Consider the following 22,754-nt stretch of genomic DNA (forward strand, 5'->3'; position numbering starts at 1 on the left):
GGAATAATCTAGGCTTAGGATTTGGCATTAGTGCAGGGGGGCAAGAGATTCAAGTGTGAAGTATTGTACACTTGAGCTGTTTCACCAAGTGGTGACATAGGGAAGGGAAGAAAGACTAATTAGAGCAGGAATGATATCCTGGCATGGTACTGAAGAATGAAAAGATGTGATGTGACAGGAAAATTCAAGAGTAAATTTGAGTAAGGTATAGGGAGAGATAGAAAGAAAAAATTATGATTGGATAAAGAAGAATGAATGAATTTGAACAAGAAAAGAAAATATTTGTTGCGTGTGGGATGGTAAATTAAGGGCATGACCATCTCCATTTGTAGCAATTTTGGAGTAGAAGAATAGGTAATAGAAATAGAATAGATTAAACTGTACAATATTAAGAAGTGTGAGGGAGCATTAACTTTTATGCTGATATCACTCTTATTCAGTTAGTGATCATTAAGAACTGAAGAAATATGTCTGACCCTTGGAACTTGAGTTTCTTATATCATTGTTCTGAAAGATTATGTGCCTTTTAGAAATTCCTATGTGTAACTGTGCAAAAGTAAAATGGATTTCTCTGTAGCCAATAGATACTCTTATATTACTGGTACTCATTAATATAATCAAGGAGTAACTTTGCAGGCCATACTCATGGGAGCATATTTCATAGGTGCATATATTGATCTCATTTCCCTGGCTATTAACTAACTTCCTCTGATTCTTTACTTTTAGAAATTAAATGACTGTCTTGTTGTAACTCAACTAGCATTTGAGTCTTCACATCTCCTTATATTAAAATAGCTGGAGCGATGTAGTAAGCAGCCAATTTTAGTTTTCTTGTTGATGAAAAACTTTCATTCTGATCATAAATACTATAAGGGCATTGTCAGTTCAAAAGAGGCCTAAAAATCACTTTCTCTCTGACGATTGTACTAATCAAGTCTTAGGTGCCCCAGCCCAGCAGCCCACGTCTAAACCCTTATAGGTTCAGAAACTGAGGCCCCTGAATTCATGATGGCACATTTATACAAAGCCATCATCTGATATTTGACTTCCCCAAACTAAGTCTTTGACTTGTTTAAATGGAAATGTATAGACTTATGCTGTAGTCATGATTTTTGTCCTCTGAACATTACATTCTTATGTGACTTACCATCTCTATCATTAATTCCTATAATCTTATCTTAATTAGTACAATTTACTTGATTCTCAGACTGATACTTTATAATCTAATAAGAATTTAGGAAGCTAAAGAATGGAAAGTAGTCTATAAATGAAGAATTAGATTTATATGGTATAGTTTATGGAAATCTAGCTTTAGAGACTGAATGACTTAGATTCAAGTCTCTACTTTGTTTCATTTGGGTAGTGTTATTTCTTGTCATTTAATTTCTCAAGGAAATTATCTGTGACTCTTAAGTGGCTTAATAGTTGCAAATCTGCATTTTTTGAGGGAGTTTATTTAATATGAATTCCCTACTAATAAAATAGCAGATCTGGATTCCTACTCCTCATTCTATGATTCTTTAAAAAAAAAAAAAAAAAAACAGCCCAAAACTGTATGCTCTCATGATTTTGCGGCCATGCAATGTAATTGTATTGTTCCAGAGATATATGAACCACATTTTTCTATTATTTTCTTTCCTTTTCTTTTCCTTTTCTTTCTTTTTTTTACTTTTTTCTTTCTGTGTTTCTTTTTTCTTTTTCTTTTTTTTTTTTTTTTTTTGAGATTGGGTCTCTCTATCTTGCTCAGGCTGGAAGTGCAGCAACCACTCAGGGGCCTGATCTCACTACTGATCGACACGGAAGCTTTGACCTGCTCTGTTTCTGACCTGGGTTGATCCTTAAGCATTCCAATGATCCTTGTGCTCCTGAGGGTTCACCATAATGATACTGAACTTAGTGATAACTCCTGGTCAGCTTTACCCCTATTGCAACTCAGAACTATGGAGCTCAAGTGGTCTACCAGCCTCAGCCTTCCCTGTAACAGGGATTACAGGCATGTGTCACCACATTTTCCAAGACCTGCTAGACCTCAGGGTAATGTGGTGTACTTTAATAGCATACCTTAAGAGTATACTCAAATAATCTCCATGGGTCTAGAGCATAGTTTACTTGGAGAAGAGGATAAATATTTTCTCATAAATAGAAGCTGTCTTGAAATGGTGATATACCTGCTACTGTAAAGGATCTAAAGCAGTTCCTAGATTTTATAATTCATTTAGATGTTAAATACAATAACAGTTGCAAAACATATTTCATTGAATGCTAGAAAAAAAAGACTGTCTTAATAGCTATTTATTTCAGTTGTAACCACAACTTATACAAATTTCCATTAACCACAAATCTGACTCACCAAACTAAAATGCTTAGACTCACGGAAGCTTCTTTGCAAAAATGAAAGTGTTAGAATTTACTCATCAGATAACAGAACCAGAAGGGGGTACATATATACATTAGTATAAACAAACAACTGCTTATAGCGTAAACAGAAACAACTTAGATGTCAGTCACTATGCTCTTCCAGGTTTTTCTGATTCCTGCATCCATTTAGGTTAACTTCCTAGAAATTCAACTACTATTTGAATCTAACTTCATGTGTGGCTTTTCTCTTGTGTATTTATACCTTTTTTCACCATCCCATATTCCCAGACTCAATCCATAGACATTCAAACTAGACTACTGCTCTCTTAAGTATTGGTTAACTTTTAATCTGTGATCCATCTAGCTGTTCTCTTCTGTCATCATTTTGGTAAATGACCAATTAATGCTTTTTGGCATATTCAGAACTATTGTTTAGGAAGAAATATCTGGCAATGGTATGTAATCTGGCTTTGAGGAACTTCCAGAGGCAAATTAGACAGTAATAATCTGTATAATTTGGTAAAATAATAGGCCTTTATATTTTGATCAAATCTTGATTTTTATTAGTATAAATATTCTTTTATACATATATATACACACATATATACAGACATACATACTTGTTGATGCCACACTTAAAAATGATTTGTAAATATGATATATAATGGTATATATGGCTGATTAAGATGTTTCTACCAACTTTTTGTTTCCATTCATCACCTGGAGATGTGATCACACATAGATAAATCAGAAATGAATATCATGTGTGTAATAAGTTGTTTTTTGACTTTAGTATTTTTTAATGAGCTTCTTTCTGATTTTTTGTTTACTTATAAATACAAGTCTGAGACATACAAATAATCTATAAAACAGATTCCTTGATTCTCTAGTCATATTTTTTATTCATAGTCTTCTCAGTTCTATGTTAACTTTTGCACTGATTTTAAATTATATAGAACTAGTACTTTATCATCTTTATCTTCCATGAGTCATTAAGAATCATCTTCCTAGTGGTCTGTTGGTTTAGGATTATCTTGAGAACTGATCTCTACTCCTAATTATAACAAAATGTTCTCATCTATATATTGAAGATTTACAGCATTATTTATTTAGAGTGATCAGCTAGCTGAATCCTTAGAACTGTGTCCCATCACTGAGAATGTAGCAGCAAAACTAGTCTTATATTTTCAAATTTAAATAAAACAACTTTACATAAATAGGCGGAATAAATTTTTATGTCTCTCTCATACTTTTATAGAACCTTAACTCTATATTCTTGCTCTATTTCTGTCTTAATAGTTCTTCTACTGAATATTCACTAATATTTTGCTGGGGGTTTTTGTATTACGCAGTTTTTATTTTTATTTTTATTTTTTTCTGTCCTGGGTACTTGTTTGACTATAAGTATAGATTTTATCATTACTTGATGGTCAGTCTGTGGCTTCCACTTAATAATAATAGCTACCATTTATCTAATGCTTACTATGTGCCAGACTCGGTGCTAAGTGCTATACAAATATGATTGCTGTACATTATATGATTTCATTTGATTCTTAGAGCAACCTTTATTGCCATTTTCTAAATGAGGAAACTGAGGCAAATAGAAGTTAAGCCACTTTCTCAGGGTCATTAAATCAGAGGTGAAATTTGAACTTAGTTCCTCAGACTCCTAGCCTTGTACTCAATCCTAGTGCTACATAGCTATTTCTATTGTATAACTATACAGTCCTTTAACTGGACCTTTGCGTCTAGGAATGTGTCATTCACTATATAGGCTGAAGTTTACTTCTATCTGTTTGGTAGTACATTGGCTGTAGTTAAATGCCTCACCCTTAACCTTTAGAAGGTGGACCAGAGGAGATAAGTCACTTTAAGGCAAAATAACCAAATATGCCTCAAAAGGTTTTCTTGTATCTTTTGACTGTATAGTGAAACCTCTTTTTATTCTTCTCTCTATGGATACCCTACGAGGTGGTCTTTTATTTACCTGGCCTTCATTTACATCATCTCTTTGTTACTTTTCACAAAGACTCTTAGTTCATAGATATATGATTTAATTCCTCTTACAGTTATATATATATATATATATATATATATATATATATATATATATATATATATATATATATATATATATATAAAATAGGTTGTTGCAGATTTAGATTTCCAACAGGACCATTGCTCATCTTTGTTTTGTGAATTGTAGCATGGGATAGGAGATAAAGAGCTGGTCTTGGAGTCAAGATGACTTGGGTTCAAGGCTGACCTCTGTCATTAACTGCATATGTGGTCTTGGCAAAGTGCCCAAGCCTTTCAGACTCCCAGACAAGTTTCTTGGACAGTAATGTGCAGTCCAGTTGCCAGTTTGCTCCTTATACAAATTCTATCATGGATCCATAACCTATTTTCATGAGTTACCATAGTCAAAAAAGGTAGGTCAATATTACTTAATGATATACAATAAACTTTTTAGTTTGCAACATTTACTTCTGAAATTTTATTTAGAAGTTATATGTATTATATTTGAATTATCAGAAATTTCAAACTGGTAATTTCTAAATTAATGTTTAAGGGTTTTATTTTTTATTTTTTTGGTAGTTTTTGGACAGCCAGGTGGCACGGTGGATAGAGTGCTGGGCCTGAAGTCATAGATTCATCTTTCCGGATTCAGATCTGGCATCAGATTGCTAGATATGTGGCCCTGGGCAAGTCACTTAATTCTGATTGCCTCAGTTTTCTCATCTATAAAAGGAAATAGCAAATCACTCAAGTATCTTTGCCAAGAAAGCCCCAAATTGGATCACAGAGTTGGATACAATTAAACAACAATAATCATAATTGCAAATGTGTCTATTTTCATATTTAATTCAATTCACAGGTCTGTAAGATTTAGTCTCTTTAATAAATAGTTCACAGAATCTGATCTGACATGTGAGTTCTCCTTCTAGAGATATAGATTGTAATGTACTCCATCCTTATTTATCCCCTGTGATTCTGTTTTATGTCTTTTAGTAAATCTCCCACAAAGGACTCAACAATAGTGTTGGACCTTCATCATTATCTTAATATAGTGAGAAATATGGAATTGCTAGATCACCTTCCTATACTTTTCTTTTTCATTGATTCCCCTGGTATTCTTGAACTTAGTTTTTCATATGAGTTTGTTATCTTTTCTAGCTCTATGAAATAATTCTTTGGTATTTTGATTGGTATGATACCAAATAATAAGTTATTATATTATTGAATAATTAATAATTAGGTAGAATTGTCAGTTCTATTGTCTCCGATTGTCCATGAGCACTTAACATTCTCCAGTTGTTTAGATCCACCCTTATTTTTGTGAAACGTGTTATGTAATTGTGTTCCTATAATCTCTGGATTTGTCTTGGCAGGTAGACAATTTTATGTTGTCTGCAATGATTGTAAATGGAAGCTTTCTATCTCATCCTGCTGGATCTTGTTAGTAGGATGTAGAAATGCTACTGATTTATGTAGGTTTGTTTTCTATCTCGCAATTTTGCTAAAGTTGATTGTTTTTTAGTTGACTTAGTTGATTCTCTATTTCTTTAAATACATTATATCATTATGCAAATAGTGATAATTTTATTTTCCTCTTTGCCAATATTTATTCCTGCAATTTCTTGTTGTCTTGCTGTAGTTATCATTTCTAGTTCTAAATTGTGGTGATAGTGGACATTGTTGCTTCATTTCTGATTTTATTGGGAAGGTTTGAAGCATCCTATTATAGATGGCTTTGCTGATGTTTTTATATAGATATTTATTTTAATAAAGGCCATTAATTCCTATTCTTGCTTCCTTTTCTCTTTCTTTTTACATTTAACTTGTAGTTTTTTTTTAAAAAAATAAAGAAAACTTAACATTAATTTTTTTAAAATTTTGAGTTCCAAATCCTCTTCCTTTAAGATTTTTGATATAAATTATAGGGTGCACCTATACAAAATGTTTCCATATTACACATGTTGTAAAAGAAAAACAGACAAAAAATGAAGAGCAATAAAGAAAGTTGTTAAAAAAAAAAAAAGAAGAATGCTTTAATATGCATTCAGGCTTCATCATTGAAGGTGAAATACCATTTTTCATCATGATTATTTCAAAATTGTCTTGGATCATTATATTACCAAGAAAATTTATAAGTCATTCACAGCTGATCATCTAACAGTGCTCTTCTGGTTCTGCTCATTTCAATTTGTATCAGTTCCATTAAGTATTCAATCCCAGGTTTTTCTGAAATTTTCCTGCACATCATTTCTTATAATACAATAGTATTCCATAGTCATATATGCCACAACTTGTTCAGTCATTACTCAGTAGATGAATATTCTCTCAATTTTTGATTGTTTGCCGTCACCCCCCCAACACACACACACACACGCTGTTATAAATATTTTAATTATATAAGTATTTTTCTCTTCTTTTTATCATTTTGAAGTAAAGACCCAATAATGATATTGCTCTCCAGAGTTGGATTAATTCACTTAGTATCAATGGTATATTATTGTCTTAATTTTTCTCCATCTCTGAACATTTGTCATTTTCCTTTTCTGTCATTAGGTAATCTAATTGTCAACAGTTAACCAATTGTTAAATTTGTTTTTTAGGATTCTCTAATTAAACCATCTTAGCATCTTCAAAGAGTGATAGTTTTGTTTCTTCATTGTCCATTCTAATTCCTTCAAAATCTTTTTAAAAGTAAACTTCATTCCTGATTTTATTTATTTATTCCAAGCATTGTAGATAATCCTTGCTAATGATTTAGTTAGATACTACTTATCATTTAAAAAAAAATTCTAGCATTTTAATAGGAAAGGAATGGGTCCCATATTTTGTCAAAAGCTTGCATGAGTTTGTTGGTTTTGTTTTTGATATGGCCAATTACACACAGGTAGTCTTTTCTAATATTGAGCCAGGATTCCTCGTATAAATCCCACCTGGTCATAGTATATGATCTTTGTTCTAGATTAGTGTAATTTCAATACTAGTATTTTATTTAATTTTTTGAATTGATTTTCATTAAGGAAATTGGTCTATAACGTTCTTTCTTTCCCTCATTTTGGTCTCAAAGTTATATTTGTATCATTAAAAAAAATTGTAAAATCTATTCATTAGCTATTTTTTCAAATAGTTTATATGGTATTGGGATTAATAGTTCCTTTTAAATGTTTGGCAGAATTCAAACGTGAATCTGTCTGGTACTAGTTCATTGATGGTATATTCAATTTCTTTTTCTAAGATAGTGTTATTTAAGTCTTTTATTTTTTCTTTTTTGCATCTGGGCAGTTTATATTTTTGTGAATACTATCTTTTCCATTGGTGGTGCATTCACCCTAAATATTTTTGATAGATTTTCTTCTTTCTTTTTCTATGCTGCCATCTTGACTGAGGTTACTTTTTAAGAAAAAATTTTCAGATTTTGTCATACATTTAGGATCCTCACCTCTTTCAGATATCTTGAGAAAGCCTTGAAAATTGTCTTGCCTCTTTCATAAATCTGTTTCTACCTTGCTGTTCTTCCTAATTTTTTCTTATATGCCATTTTTTTCTTCCTTGTATAACATATCTAAGAATTAAGTAGAAAAAAAATTATTAAATTACCAAATGAAAAATGTGAAATATTAATTTGCTTTTTAGGTTGAAAAATGCTTCGCCAGAAGATGTGGAGTATTATAATTGTCAGCAAGAACTTACAGATGACCTACATAAGCAGTATCAAATAGTGGAGAGAATAATTGGTCAGTAGTAATGTCATTTTCATTATATTTTCATGTTTCCTCTTTATGCTTTGTTAATTTTCAATGAGAAGTTCTCTTACTAGATATCAAAAAAATTAACATAGTCTCTATATTTCACAGCTCATTCCAATCAAAAGTCAGCAGCTGGATATCCTGATTATTATTGCAAATGGCAGGGTCTCCCATATTCAGAGTGTAGCTGGGAAGATGGGGCCCTTATTTCCAAAAAGTTCCAGCTACGCATAGATGAATATTTCAGCAGGAATCAATCCAAAACCACTCCCTTTAAAGATTGCAAAGTAAGTATAAGTTAAATTTTTCAATATAGATTTAAATCATAATTTTACATTTCTGACACTCAAATACTTACTGTTATTTTATTTTGTTTCTTTATTGTCCTTCCGGATATTAGACTTTAATTTCAGTTCTTATTGAAAGTGTAATCAAATGATAATAAGTTATAACTGTCAAAGAGAAAAGTCCAGATTTAAGTGGCAATGGCTAGTCTTTCAAACTTACTATTTTCTAAAAATTATTTATTCTTTCATTTATTGATTGATTTTTTTGTGTAAAGTGACAGTTCACATGAGTTGAATTTGGCATTGATATTGCTTGTAATTTCTAGATAAGTAATGTGGTAAAAGTGTATAAGTGGTATAAGAAAGGGAATTTCAAATTGTTGTGGTATTTGTCAAGAAAACAATGCACGCTGGTTTTTAATCTTTCATTTTTGCCTCTTGGACTAAAAAGCTTTTTTTGGACTGTATTGCCTTTTTTTTTTCCCCAATCATGGAATCATTAAAATTTTGTCTTGATAACTGATATTAATAGATCAGTTTGGATACTTATAGTGATATCCAAGTATATCATAAATATAACTAAAGCGTAGATTCTTATATTTAGTAGTCTTGTATACTAATCCTTTTTTTTTTTTTTTAAGGTATTAAAACAAAGGCCAAGGTTTGTTGCACTGAAGAAGCAACCATCCTATATTGGGGGACCAGAAGGTTTAGAATTAAGAGATTATCAGTTGAATGGTCTAAATTGGCTTGCTCATTCTTGGTGCAAGTGAGTATACTATAAGTATTCTTTTTTTAGATTCATAGAAAACATTTTACATCTAGAATGATATATTATTTTCAAAAACTTACTTTTAACATTTAAAAGAATGGAATAAATAGGCCATTATCTGAAGGGAGTAGAAAGGAAACAAGCATTTGTTAGATGCCTTTTATGTGTCAGGAATTGTGCTAAGCTCTTTACAGATATTATCTCAGATAATGTTCCTACTCTGTCCTTTGGGTACTTTTCCAGTTAATTTTAAGTGGCAATAAACTTGGGAGGTGGAGGATATGCCTCTGAACTTGACTTTACCTTTTTGTAAATTTACATACCTGAGGTCCTTTTCACACTTAATTTCTCCTTACTTCCCTCAATTCCACTAATACCTCCAATTAACAACCCAACCCAAGTTGCTCTGTATCTTTTTTTAAACTTCTTCCCTGACTTTTCTATCTTTAATAGACAGCTGATTATTATCTAGTTATCCCAACTTCAACCCGTTCCCTTCTGAGTTTTCTGCACTCCTCCTCCAATATTTACCCTTTTTACTATTCTTCAGTTGCCATTGTTTTTTCTACCTAATTCCCACCTTTATGCTTGAATTCAGCCATATCCTTTTTCACTTTTCCTTTTGGTAATCATTTAATTTTCTAAAAATGACAAATAGTTATTCAAACAAACTATGAAAATATTTCAATTTTACATTTTCTATGTATATGTGCTTATGTAAATTAAAAAAGTTTTCCATTACTAATGAAATCAGTAATTATTAAAGAGTGAATATTAAATAATGCTAAAGTAATTACTAATTAGTTTTTCATTAAATCATATTAAAAATTTCCTTCTATAGGCTCTTATGATCAGAATTTTTTTTAAAGTTAAGATGTACAATTCTTAAATGAAAACTATTTTTCTTATACTAAAGGCTATATAGCTGAGAGATAAGTTAGATCAGTAGTTTCAAACTTTTTCAAATCACTTCATCAGTAAAAAAAATTTTGAGCATTCCTATTACATGTATATTTCTTTATATTCATGATCTATTGTGCTAATATATTCAATGAAATTCAAGGGAAAAAAGGGCATTTAAAAGTAGAAAAAAGATGAAAGAAGCCATAAAAATCATTTATAAATGGTACAAAAACTCTTTGCAGCATTTCTAGTAAAGAAAGCATGTACTCATTTATATTTCAAATAATTTTGCTAATTTTAATTTTTCAGTCTGACTTGTTAGATTTGTCATCTTTTTTTACCTTGTAATATGACTCACAAAAAAATTCATACTACAAATTGGTAAAGTGTCTTGTTTCATTTATAATAGAATTTCAAATGTAGTATTTAATCTATCCTTTCACTGTAGGAAAGTTTTAGGCTACTTTATGCCTTAATTTTTAAAAGAGTTCATTTAATTTAGTTAGTATTAAAAAGTGTAGTCCATAAATTGACTTAACCAGATATAAATTCCTTAACGATAGTGACATTTTTTGCCTTTCTTTTTGTCCTCTATCCTTACTGTATTATCTGGCACATTGTAAGGTCTCTGAAACATCATCTTGAAAGCCTGATGGGTTAATCAGATTTTTGTCATTCTTCTGTTATAGTAATAATTTTTTAATGTAAAGTCAAAAATTTTAATTTTTTATTCAATAAGTATAGGCAATTTCCATGCTTATACTTTTTGTCTTATAAGTTTAAAAAAAAAGTGCTTTCCTTTATAGACTTCACCCTTGAAAAGAACACTACTTAAGAGTTTGAAATCAGATGTAGGTTTTTTATGGCAAAAATCTCAATTATTTGGCATGCAGGATAAGAAATGATAAAGAACATTTTCTCTCCTTTGTCCCTCTCCTTTCTCTATCTCTTCTTTTCTCCTATTTTCTTCCTGTCATTTCTGATTCATCATTCATTACTTTTGTTCTTGTCTTCCTTGTCTACAGGGAGTTCCTGGAAAAGGAATATGACATTTTTGTATTGCTTTCAGGATTTATTGTAGTATCTTGTATATAATGGGTACTGAATATATGTTTATTGAATAAGCGTTTGATATGTGGAAAACATGTCTTTTCTTGTATTTTGTAGAGGAAATAGCTGTATACTTGCTGATGAAATGGGCCTTGGAAAAACAATACAGACGATCTCATTTCTTAACTATCTTTTCCATGAACATCAATTATATGGGCCTTTCTTGTTAGTAGTACCACTTTCCACACTTACTTCCTGGCAAAGAGAAATTCAGACATGGGCTCCCCAGATGAATGCTGTGGTCTATTTAGGGGATATTAACAGCAGAAATATGGTAAGTTGTTTCAATATAACCATAGTAAGGCATATCTCATTAGAGATAAGTAGCTCATTGAATTTGTTACTCTTAGTATATTTTGTTTGACTCCATTTTCTGGTTTATTTGGTAGATAAGAACCCATGAATGGATGCATCTTCAGACCAAACGGTTAAAATTTAATATTCTTTTGACAACTTATGAAATTTTATTGAAAGATAAGGTATGTGATGACTAGTAATTAAAAACATCCTTCTGTGTATGTTACATATATTTTATAAGGTAATAAATGCTAGCAAGAGATTAGGAACCATTTTTATTAACATTATTTTTTACATTGTCCATGATACATTGTAGTTGTAAGTTTTTAAAATTTGTTGATGGCTACTTCAATTTTTATTATTTAAATATCTCAAGAAAAATAAAAATATTTTAATTCCTTCAACTTCAAATGATGATATATAGTAAGAAGGTAGGGGATTAAATGCTTGTTAGGGTCTATTCCAGGTATAAAATTATATTCCAATGGAAGGATTACAGTTATTGGAATGAGATATAGTTCTAATTTTTGTTTTGTCACTTTCATTGTTTTTGTGTTTATGAATGATTCAATTTCTCCAAGTGTCATTTTTATCTGTAAAATAGGGATAAAACTTTTCATTGTTGACTTCATAGTCAATTAAATGACTTTAGTGAGGAATATATTCGGAATATATTATTTGTTAGTCTTAGTTTTATTTTTCAGCAGTAGTATGTTGGGATATAGGACTTTATAAGCAGTAAAACCTGGTTAAATGATATCTTTGGTGATGTTCAAAATCACTGGAACCTCTTAGTCTGTGGTAAGATTCTAAGATTTTTAATTACTCATGGTTTGCAGATTTATATTAGGTTTCTACATCAGAAAGACATTTAAAAAACTTCTCCTGTTATTACCATGTCTTCAGTTTGATTAAATAGCTCTGCTGATTAATTTGTAAGAAGAATGAGTAAACAGATTTGGGTAGATGGGCTGTATCAGTTCTTCCCTGCTTAGTACTAAAAAAACCAAGTATGTCAAGTGACAAAATAAAAATAATTTTACTTTGAAACAAAAATTTTCATCCTATAATCTGTTTTCTTTGCTTTATGTATTTTTTAAAAATTCATTTGTATCAGTTGATATAACTTGGTCCTTCAAGATAATACTAGTTTCTAATCTTTATGCTTGTTGTAAAGTAGAATATGAACATTAGAATAAAGCAAAGTTTGCCACCACTGCTTTATTTTATTTTATTTTATTTTTTCTGTTGTCTGGACCATTTCTGTATTGATTTATAATCTCTAACAGAGGATGAGCCAGAGATGAAACTCAAGATTAATGAATGTTGTTAGGACCCTAGTAAAGGAAGTTGAAATTACTTCATTTATAGCTTTTATAAGCAGACATTTAGATCTAGAAGAGACTGACTTTAAAGGCTATCAAATTGAGCTTCATTGCTTCATTTTATAGATGATAAAACAAAGGCTCTCAGACTTAGCTAACTTTCCCTGGGTCACAGAGGTATTCAAGTATCTTAGACAGGATTTGAAATTTGTTCTTTCTGTTGTAAACTTTTTTTTTTTTGGCTGAGGCAATTGGAGTTGTGATTTGTCCAAGGACACACAGCTAGGATGTGTTAAGTGTCTGAGGCCAAATTTGAACTCAGGTCCTCCTGATTTTAGGGTTGATACTCTAAATTTGTTCTTTCTGAAAGCAGTCCTTTCATTCTAAATATTTTGCCACCTATATACCCCTCATTATTACCAGTGCTATAGAGACAAAGAGGGTACAGGAATGTTGTTCATTCCTCCCCTCAAAAATAAAAGGAAAAACCTCATTGCAAAAATATGCCAATAAAGATGAGAGAAAGGGAGGAGATTAAAAGCAATTAGGTGGCAGAATAGATAGAATGCCTAACTCCAAATGAGGAAGACCTGAATGCAAATACTACATCCAGTGCTGACCCAAGCAAGTCATTTTCTCATCTATAAAATTTTATTTTGTGCTCTTAATTTTCTTCATTTGTAAAATGGCAATTATTATAGCACCTCCCTCATATTTATTATAAGGATCAAATGAAACAGATGATATGTGTTAAATGCTTTGCTATAAAAGTGCTAGTGGTGGTGATGGTAGTTATTCATGGTTGAGGAAAAGTTTAAGGATAGATATTGCTACAATACCAGTATCTACACAGACAAGAAGAAAAGTAGAAAAATACAGCATAGTCTATTTTATTCATATCTGTAGACTCTGGATCATATTCCCTATCTTACCTACTCATAGTATATAATTTAGCCAAGAAATCAGCATGATACAGTGAAAATAGCATAGGTTCTGGATTCAGAGGACACTGATTAGAATCTTGGGCTTCACTATCTACTGTTATTACCTATTATTTTAGACAAATCACTTAACTTCCCTGGAACTCAGTTTTCTTCAGATATAAAAGGAGAGTATTAGACTACATGGTTTCTTAAGATCCCTTTCAGGTATTGATCTAAGATGATCCTGTGGTTATTAATGTATAGAAAATGTCTAATGTAGTTATTATTTAATTAACTTTATACTTCTTCATAATCATATTATTCTGCCTGAGTTGTAAATTCTGGGAAAGTACTTAGCAAAATTAAATTTGCATTTTGTATTTAAAAGTTTAAATAACATCTTCTAATTAAAATATGTAACTTTATATTTAAGGCATTCCTTGGCGGCCTGAATTGGGCATTCATAGGTGTAGATGAAGCTCATCGATTAAAGAATGACGACTCACTTTTATATAAGACCTTAATAGACTTTAAATCCAATCATCGTCTTCTTATTACGGGAACCCCTCTACAAAATTCCCTCAAAGAGCTCTGGTCTTTGCTTCACTTCATCATGCCAGAAAAGTAAGCCAACTTATGGGAATGAGATTTCGTTCTGGATTAAAAAAAAAAAAAATTTCCACGGAGGAAATAAAAAGGGAAAAGGATTTAAACTTAATTATAATAATAAATTTTGTGGCCCTGAAACTTATTTTTGTAAGAAAGATGTAAAAGGAAGTGTTTTAACATAATGATTAAAAATTGAAGTCTCAAAATAGTGAAAATACTTTTAAAGCTTTTACAGTGAATGCAACATTATTCAGATGCATTCCTTGATTAAAAAATAAATAAATAAATAAACCTTCCTGAAATTAATAATTTAAATATCCCTTAACTCAAAAGGTCTTCTGTATTGGTTTCTTGGAAATGGGAGGATTTTTCCAGAGTATTAAGAGAATTCCAACTTTGAGAGATGTTGTTTTATTCATTTGTCTTATTACCTTTTTAAAAACTGTATTTTTAATGACTTACTTTAAACCAAAGTTTTTATTTCCTTCAATAATGAGTCCAATCATGTTTAAGATTTTCTTCCTGGGAAGATTTTGAAGAAGAACATGGCAAAGGGAGAGAATATGGATATGCAAGTCTCCACAAGGAGCTGGAGCCTTTTCTGTTACGCCGAGTTAAGAAAGATGTAGAAAAATCTTTGCCTGCCAAAGTTGAACAGATCTTAAGAATGGAAATGAGTGCATTGCAGAAACAATATTACAAGTAAGTTTTATCATCCATAACACATTCTGAAAAGCCAGTTTGATTCTTGAACTGTTTAGCAATCTGTTGCTTCTGTTCAGTCATTTCAGTCATGTTTGACTCCTCATGACTCCATTTAGGGTTTTTGTGGCAAAGATCAATATTGGAATTGTTTGCCATTTCCTTCTCCAACTTATTTTGTGGATGAGAAACTGAGGTAAATAGGGTTAAGTAACTTGCTCAGGATCATACAGCTATTAGGATTTGAGGTCAGATTTGAATTCAGGAAGATGTCTTTCTGATTCCAAGCCTAGTGCTCTATGCACTGCACTATCTACCTGCTCCAGAAGTGTATAGTTAATGCACTAGTAAAAAAAGTCTTCTCATGTGATGAATTTGTTGGACATAAAAGAATAACTTTTTGAAAATCAAATGGTAACAATCAATAATATATTACCAAGATATTTTTGAAATAGCTATCCACAGAGATCCTCAAGAAGAGTTTGTTCTTCCTATCGTTTGAATTTAGTTTGCGTGGCTTTCCAGTTATTATAATCTTCAGTGGTTTCCCATTAATAGCATGAATTCATTCTTGACTTCTTAGGTTGAGGTTTCAAGTCATGTACAATATGACTCCAAATTATCTTTCCAAGCCTCATTGAATATTGTGAAATACTTTGTATTCTCATCAAAATGTACTGATATCCATTTTGTAGGAAATAAAATAATACCATTTAACACCTTCTGTTCCCTGACTTAATTATTCACTTTTTCTTGAAGGAAACAGCTGGACTAGGTGTTCCTGTGAAGTTCTCTTTATGAGGAACTTATCATTCACATTGTATTTCAATTAAATCTGTTTTTCAGCATTAATTAAATACCTACTATGTGCCAGAACAAAATCATTCTATATTTTTTCATTCAAGATGAAACCGCAGAAATCTGTTATCATAAACATTAGACTAGGTATACAATAAGAAGAATGTTTTCACTGTGATGGAAGAAATCCAGGAGACTAAGACAAAGGATTCCCTGTGAATAGGGATATCACTTGTTGAGGCTTCAATTGCTTTTATTTGAGGGAGACATTGTATTTATTTCATTAGGTTCTCCAGTATTGTAGAGCTTCCTGGAAGAGATCGGTAATCATTCAAAGGAGTTTGACCTGATCATCCTTGTAGATGGAGAATGTTTGTTTCCCATCTTAACATCTGCATTTGACTAAATATTTGATAAGACTTGCTCCATGAGTATGAATATCTCAGGTTATAGACTGGCAAATTGATACCAGAGTTGAATCAGAGAAATATTGTCTGTAATACCTTCAGAGAATTGTTAAATTCCTCCAGAGATCCCAGGGTTTCTATGAAAGCAAAGGTGGCTTTCTTTTACCAGCATTCTGCCAATGAAAAATTAGAAAAGACGTATCACATAAGGGGAATGGATTGGTTTCTGAGCAGGTTGTGACACATAACCAATGAAGAATCTTGAAGAACAGGAGTTAAAAGATGTCACTTATCATTTCGAATTGAGCTTTGAAAGAAATTATAGTATAGAGGTAAGAAGAATGAGGACAGCCAATGCACATACATAGAGAAGGGGATTAGAGTGTCTTAACTCGAGGAAGAAGATTAAGGCTAATTTGACTGATCTGTAGAGTATATGAGAGTGATTAGTTTTTTGATATGTTGAAACGCCTTTAGAACTTAAGGTAGAAAATTAATTTTGGCTTCTTTAGGCTTACCATATTTTAAAGGGATCAGTGCTGTTTTGAAGAATATAATTTGATTTCTGCTTAGGCAGAGATATTTTCCCAATAAAAGTTATGTATATTGATGAAAGCCTAAGTCCAGAATGAAAACAGACACATAAAAGAGTGCCATTGAGGAATTCTACTCTAGTAAGCTAGGTTGTGTCTTGAGTTCTCTTAAGATTTCAGAAATGTGAATATGCTACATCTATGATTTTTGTTTTAGATGGATTTTAACCAGGAATTACAAAGCCCTTAGCAAAGGTTCAAAGGGCAGTACCTCAGGCTTTTTGAATATAATGATGGAGCTCAAAAAGTGTTGTAACCATTGCTACCTCATCAAACCACCTGATAATAATGAATTCTACAATAAACAGGAGGCCTTACAGGTTGGTTTTTTCATATTTTTATTTTGGATTTCAGTAAAGCATTTCATGAAACATATTTCAATAAAGTATATTCCAGGTAGTTGAATCTTTTGGTAAAAATTTTCATTTTTGGCAATAGCCCAATATTATTAGGGTTTTAAAAAATATTTTATATTTGAGCACACATAAGTTATTTAAAGTTAAAGTTTATAAAATGAGTTTAGCAACTATTTTGAATTGTTACATAAATGTTTTAGTTGTATTGATTTAGTTTTTACTCAGAAATTATTCTTGTGTGTTAAACAATATTTGTGCCAAATTGCTAAAAGTGTTACTGGGTTTCCATTATCATATATCATAGCAAAGAAGTCAATCTTTTAAATTAGAAAATCGTATTTATAAAATAGTCAACTTAGAACTTCAGTGTTTAATCTAAAATTTTGCAATAAGTAAAATTCTGACTTTAGAATCAGCTTTTTAGTGGCAAAAAGAAGAGACAAACCAGAAGTTAGAGCTAGTTGCTACTATTAGCCATAAAGGAACATAATATAAACATCAGCAGTAGTTAGTGGTTTGTTCTGTGTGTCTTCTGTATATAAATTACCAGCAAAGTCTTAATTTCTCAGAACCTTTATTTATAGCTTTGTGGTGTGATGGTGGGGAGTCCTTTGTTTTTGTTTTTGTTTTTTTTTTTTTTTTTCCAACAAACTAATCTGTCAGAAAAGGTGTGGAAATAGGATTAAAAGTGCATGTTTTTGACCTGTAAAGACCCTAGAATGATTTGTGTCTGCAGTCATGTTGTAGAACTTTTCTGTTTCCATTTCAGTAATCATGTTAAAAATATCCCTTGTAGATAAACTTTTCCTTGGTGGGATGAAAAATATCTCAGGGGTTCTTTATTTCATCATTTGGTAACTCCTGTGTTAGGTTTCTTTTAAAATATCCTTGAATCTAAAATCTGACCCAAGAAATATTCCAGGTAAATTCCTTTAGAATAACTTAGAATTGGATTGTGAATTTCATATCTAATTTATGGATCTAGTTCCCCTTACTATCAGATTACGTTGTTGAATGGAATTTACTACAACTATAGAATGTTTCTATTTCCCAGTCATTTTGGAGTGCCCTTTCCCAAATAAACATAGGCCTAATTGAAAGAGGATCCATAGTAAAATTTGCTGCTATTTTGGAGGGGGTATGGAATTTCATTGATGTAGGGAAATCCTGGTAATCAATCTTAATTTAAGCCAACAATTTATTTTGTAATGAGTCCTGATCAGTTGCTTATTTTGGCACTGAGTAATTTAGTAATTTGTCCTTCATTGTATAGATGTGTATAGAGCACAGTATGTGAGCTCTGGACTTTCTGAATACAAAGCCAGTTCTTTACTTGCTATACTCTTTCCTCTCATTTGTTCTAAGTTCAAAGGGTAGAAAATAGCAATATCATAAAAGAGAGAAAAAAGTGTGTGTGTGTGTGTGTGTGTGTGTGTGTGTGTGTGTATTTTATTTTATTTTAGGAAAAGACAGCTTGTATTTTATATAATAGACATTTCCTAATTAATGACAGATCAATTGAAAACTGAGGAATTTTAGTGACATTGAATATCAGGTATTTTAACTATGCATAAGGTTTTATCAAGATTTCATTTGAATTTTGAATGGTATGGCAAGAGGGTATTGGCTTGGTTTTTGACTTCTAGTTTTTTTCTTGCTGATGCAAGGTTTGTCTGAAGCAGAAATCTTTTCAAGACTTGGAATTAAGTGGCAAGTATAAGATGAAACCTGAATTTTTGTATAGGAAAACAATTCGGCCTATAGTAACATATAATAGTAAAAAATTTTAAGTGAAAGAAAAGTGGGAAAAAGCAGATTAAATGTAATAATAGTTGATTTCATTTATATAGGTCTTTAAGAGTTATAAATATAAACTTTCTTCAGCTAATTTCATTTTTCATTATGTTCTTTAAGCTGTGTATAACAAGCTGCTATGAAGAATTACATTTCATTTTGGTTTCATACTATATAATTATAATTTCTTTTTAAGCATTTAATTCGAAGTAGTGGAAAATTAATTCTTCTCGATAAGCTGTTGATTCGGCTAAAAGAACGAGGCAACAGAGTTCTGATTTTCTCTCAAATGGTGCGGATGTTAGACATACTTGCAGAATATTTGAAGTATCGTCAGTTTCCTTTTCAAGTAAGATCTTAATTTTAAACTTGTTAATTCTTACATTTTAGTCTACTTTTCAAGAAAATTAAACAAAATTATCTTTAAGACATTTATTAAATGACATTAATATACTGACATTTCTTTGTAAGTTTATTTTCAAAACATATGCACAGATAATTTTTTCAACATTGACCCTTGTAAAATCTTGTATTTCAGATTTTCCCTTCTTTCCCTTCCCCCCCTCCCCTAGATGGCAACCAATCCAATATATGTTATACTACTTATAATTTATGTTAAATCCAATATGTGTAAACATTTATACAATTCTCTTGCTGCACAAGAAATATCAGATAAAAAAGGAAAGAAAATGAGTAAGAAAACAAAATGCAAGTGAACAACAAAAAGTGAGAATGTTACATTGTGATTCACATTCAGTTCCCACAGCCCTCTCCCTGAATGTAAATGTCACTCTTCATCACATGATCATTAGAACTGGCATCAATCATCTCATTGTTGGAAAGACTGACTCTTTTAAAAGATCTTTTGCTTTTATCATTTTTATGTTTCAATAAGTCTCCTCTTTTTCTTTTTTTAATCTTTATTTCTGCTCATTCTTTTTACCGCTAGCCACAACTATTCCTTCTCATTCTCTGAATTGTTTCCATAGTTATAATTTCATTTAACCTTTTTTAAAAGCTCAGTGAATGGCTTACAAACATTCTGTAGGGATTGATCCAAATCCAAGAATACAATTGACTGATAGGCATGTTCCAGGTAATAGTTTCTTTTCTTAGAGATCATTGTTTAGAGACAATTTTCAAATGCATTCCTCATGAGACTTATTAGGCCAACACGATTTTGAAATGTTCCTAATATGTTTAACCAGACCATACTACCGATATTATAGAATCCCACTATAACATCATTTCACTCAAATCTGATTTATATAATTGTTCCTGTGGAACTAACCAACCCCTATGAAACTATTTGGTAACATTGTGATAGTTAAGTAAATGTAGGAATTCTAAGAATGTAGGAATTCTAAGAAGAGTTACTTAGGTGTTTTTTAAATGCATTATATCTCAAGTTTATGAGTTTATAAGTGCCATGATGAAGTAAGATAATAAAATACCAAAAGTAGAAATAATCTCTCATAAAATGGAATTGAATTCAGAAGGTATTTATTTAGCACATGCTTTATGCAAGGTAGGCTTTGCAAATTAGTGTAAGTCTAGTTTAGATTTTTGGATCTAGAGATACTCTGTATTTGTAAACCTCTTGAAAATAAAACTTCTTTCCTTGAGAAAACATCCAAATTATCTCTGCCTTTTTACTCCCAGTTGGTGGTGGCATTATTATTATTTTTCTGAGACTGGGGTTAAGTGACTTGCCCAGGGTCACACAACTAGGAAGTGTTAAGTGTCTGAGACCAGGTTTGAACTCCGGTCCTCCTGAATTCAAGGCTGGTGCTTTATCCACTGAGCCACCTAGCTGCCCTTGGTGGTGGCATTATTTAGTGTAAAGACTGTTGGACATGGAATCACAGAATCTTCATTTAAGATCAGACTTTGCTACTGTGTGGTCCTGGAAAATCAGTTTAATGCTTTAGGTCTCCTTTTCTTAATTTGTAAATGAGAGGATTTGACTAGATCAGAGATGTCTAACAGTAACTGAAAGATTAAAATGTAATCGGGTTGTAAGATGTTATTTAACAAAATAAATAAAAATAAAATCAAAGATAATTTAAATTTATTTTATTTTATTATTATTTTTTTTTGGTAATTCATTATGTAATAGGCATGGGTCCTTATGTATTCTACAGTTGTCCACCACACCCCCATTTGAATTTGATTTTATAGGATTAGAGAACCTCTCAGGTCCATTCTGCCTCTAGATAATGTGATTCTAAGCCTCTCTGAACTTAGTCAATTGGTCATAAATTCATCTGGAAAGTTAGTATTTAGTGCCAACTATGACAGTAAATTGAGAGTAATTGGCAAAGTTAAATTGTTAAAGTTAATTGACACAGAAAAATGTTTAGCAATTTTGTAAATTATTTTAAAGAAGTTTGTTTCATTATTTAAGTGACTTATATGTATGCCTTTCCCAAAAGAAAGGACCATGTTTATCTGTTATCCTTTAAACCCATTAAGAGAGAATAGAATTATTTTAATTTTATTAGTGAGCTTTATATTTTTATTTACATTATTTTGCAATTTTACTTCATTTATCATTTATAAATTTTGACTTAATTACTGTTTTTCTATCTGTTATCTTAATTGATATGTTTTTGTCATTCTAGAGACTAGATGGTTCAATCAAAGGAGAATTAAGAAAACAAGCATTAGATCATTTTAATGCTGAAGGATCTGAGGTGTGAATTTGATTTTTTTCTCCCATTTAAACATATAATATATGTATGACTCTAGTGTAATTTTTTAAAAGCTCTTGAAATATCTATATATTAGTCAATTAAGAAAGTTATTCCAAAATAGATTTCTCCAATATTTTTGCATTTAAAGAATTTTTTTATTCCTATGTAAGAGAGAAGTGCATCAAATTTTTTATAGAATAAGTTATGATGCAGAGTCATTTGTTGAAAGGTAAAATTGCCTTTGACGTTTAAAATTTGCTAATTCCCTAATATAACTAATTTCCACTCAGAATTACTATTGTTATATCATGTTTATAATGATATTCAATCATGATGGATTTAAAAGTGTAATGTTCTGATAGTCTCTCAATTGCAGTCCTTCTCTGGGAGGAGATTTCTGTATAATCTTTTCCTCTGTGAGCAGATTTCTTGGGAGGCTTCTGGAGCCTCCAGCCAGAGCGAAGGTAGAATTTTGAATCCTCTTCTTCTTGAATCCTGGCTCTGAATCTCCTTGAGCTTCCCTGAAGTTCTCCCGGGAAGTCTTGTTCTTCTCCCATTCTAGACTCTCCTTCTAGACTGCCATTTAAACTCAGTCTCCCAGTCTAGACTGACTCCAGGCTCAATGTTGCCTCTTTTTATCCTCCCAGAGAATGGAATTGTGAGAACTCCCAGGCACTTGTGGGAACTCCTTCAACCAATGAACTTGCTCCTTTTAAAGGTTGTGTAAACTCCTTTTAAAGGTGTAAACTCCCCCCCCCCAGAAGTCCAAAGGTTCAAACTCCTTTCAAAGGCCTGAACCAAAGGTGTGAATTCTGAGCTAGAGAATTGTTTAGACAACTTGACTTATCACCTTGTAATCCTAACATCTATATTCTTTTATTTCCATAGGACTTTTGTTTCTTACTTTCCACAAGGGCTGGAGGACTAGGCATAAATTTAGCATCTGCTGACACTGTTGTTATATTTGATTCTGACTGGAATCCACAAAATGATCTTCAGGCACAAGCTAGAGCCCATAGAATTGGACAGAAGAAACAGGTACAAATACATCATCAATCTGAA

The 22,754-nt window shown here is 31.4% G+C and overlaps 1 protein-coding gene across 1 annotated transcript in view; it reads left to right on the plus strand.

The window, feature by feature from the left end:
• CHD1 (chromodomain helicase DNA binding protein 1) overlaps nucleotides 1-22,754 on the plus strand; it is a 104,680-nt gene that overhangs the window by 36,559 nt on the left and 45,367 nt on the right. The window contains 11 exon segments of the mRNA XM_074282016.1: nucleotides 8,008-8,108; nucleotides 8,229-8,407; nucleotides 9,049-9,176; nucleotides 11,250-11,466; nucleotides 11,582-11,671; nucleotides 14,171-14,361; nucleotides 14,860-15,048; nucleotides 17,004-17,166; nucleotides 19,193-19,345; nucleotides 21,621-21,692; nucleotides 22,581-22,730. Coding sequence (XP_074138117.1) covers nucleotides 8,008-8,108; nucleotides 8,229-8,407; nucleotides 9,049-9,176; nucleotides 11,250-11,466; nucleotides 11,582-11,671; nucleotides 14,171-14,361; nucleotides 14,860-15,048; nucleotides 17,004-17,166; nucleotides 19,193-19,345; nucleotides 21,621-21,692; nucleotides 22,581-22,730 — 1,633 coding nt within the window.

Source organism: Sminthopsis crassicaudata, chromosome 1 (assembly GCF_048593235.1).
Source record: "Sminthopsis crassicaudata isolate SCR6 chromosome 1, ASM4859323v1, whole genome shotgun sequence".
NCBI classification, from domain to species: Eukaryota; Metazoa; Chordata; class Mammalia; order Dasyuromorphia; family Dasyuridae; genus Sminthopsis; species Sminthopsis crassicaudata.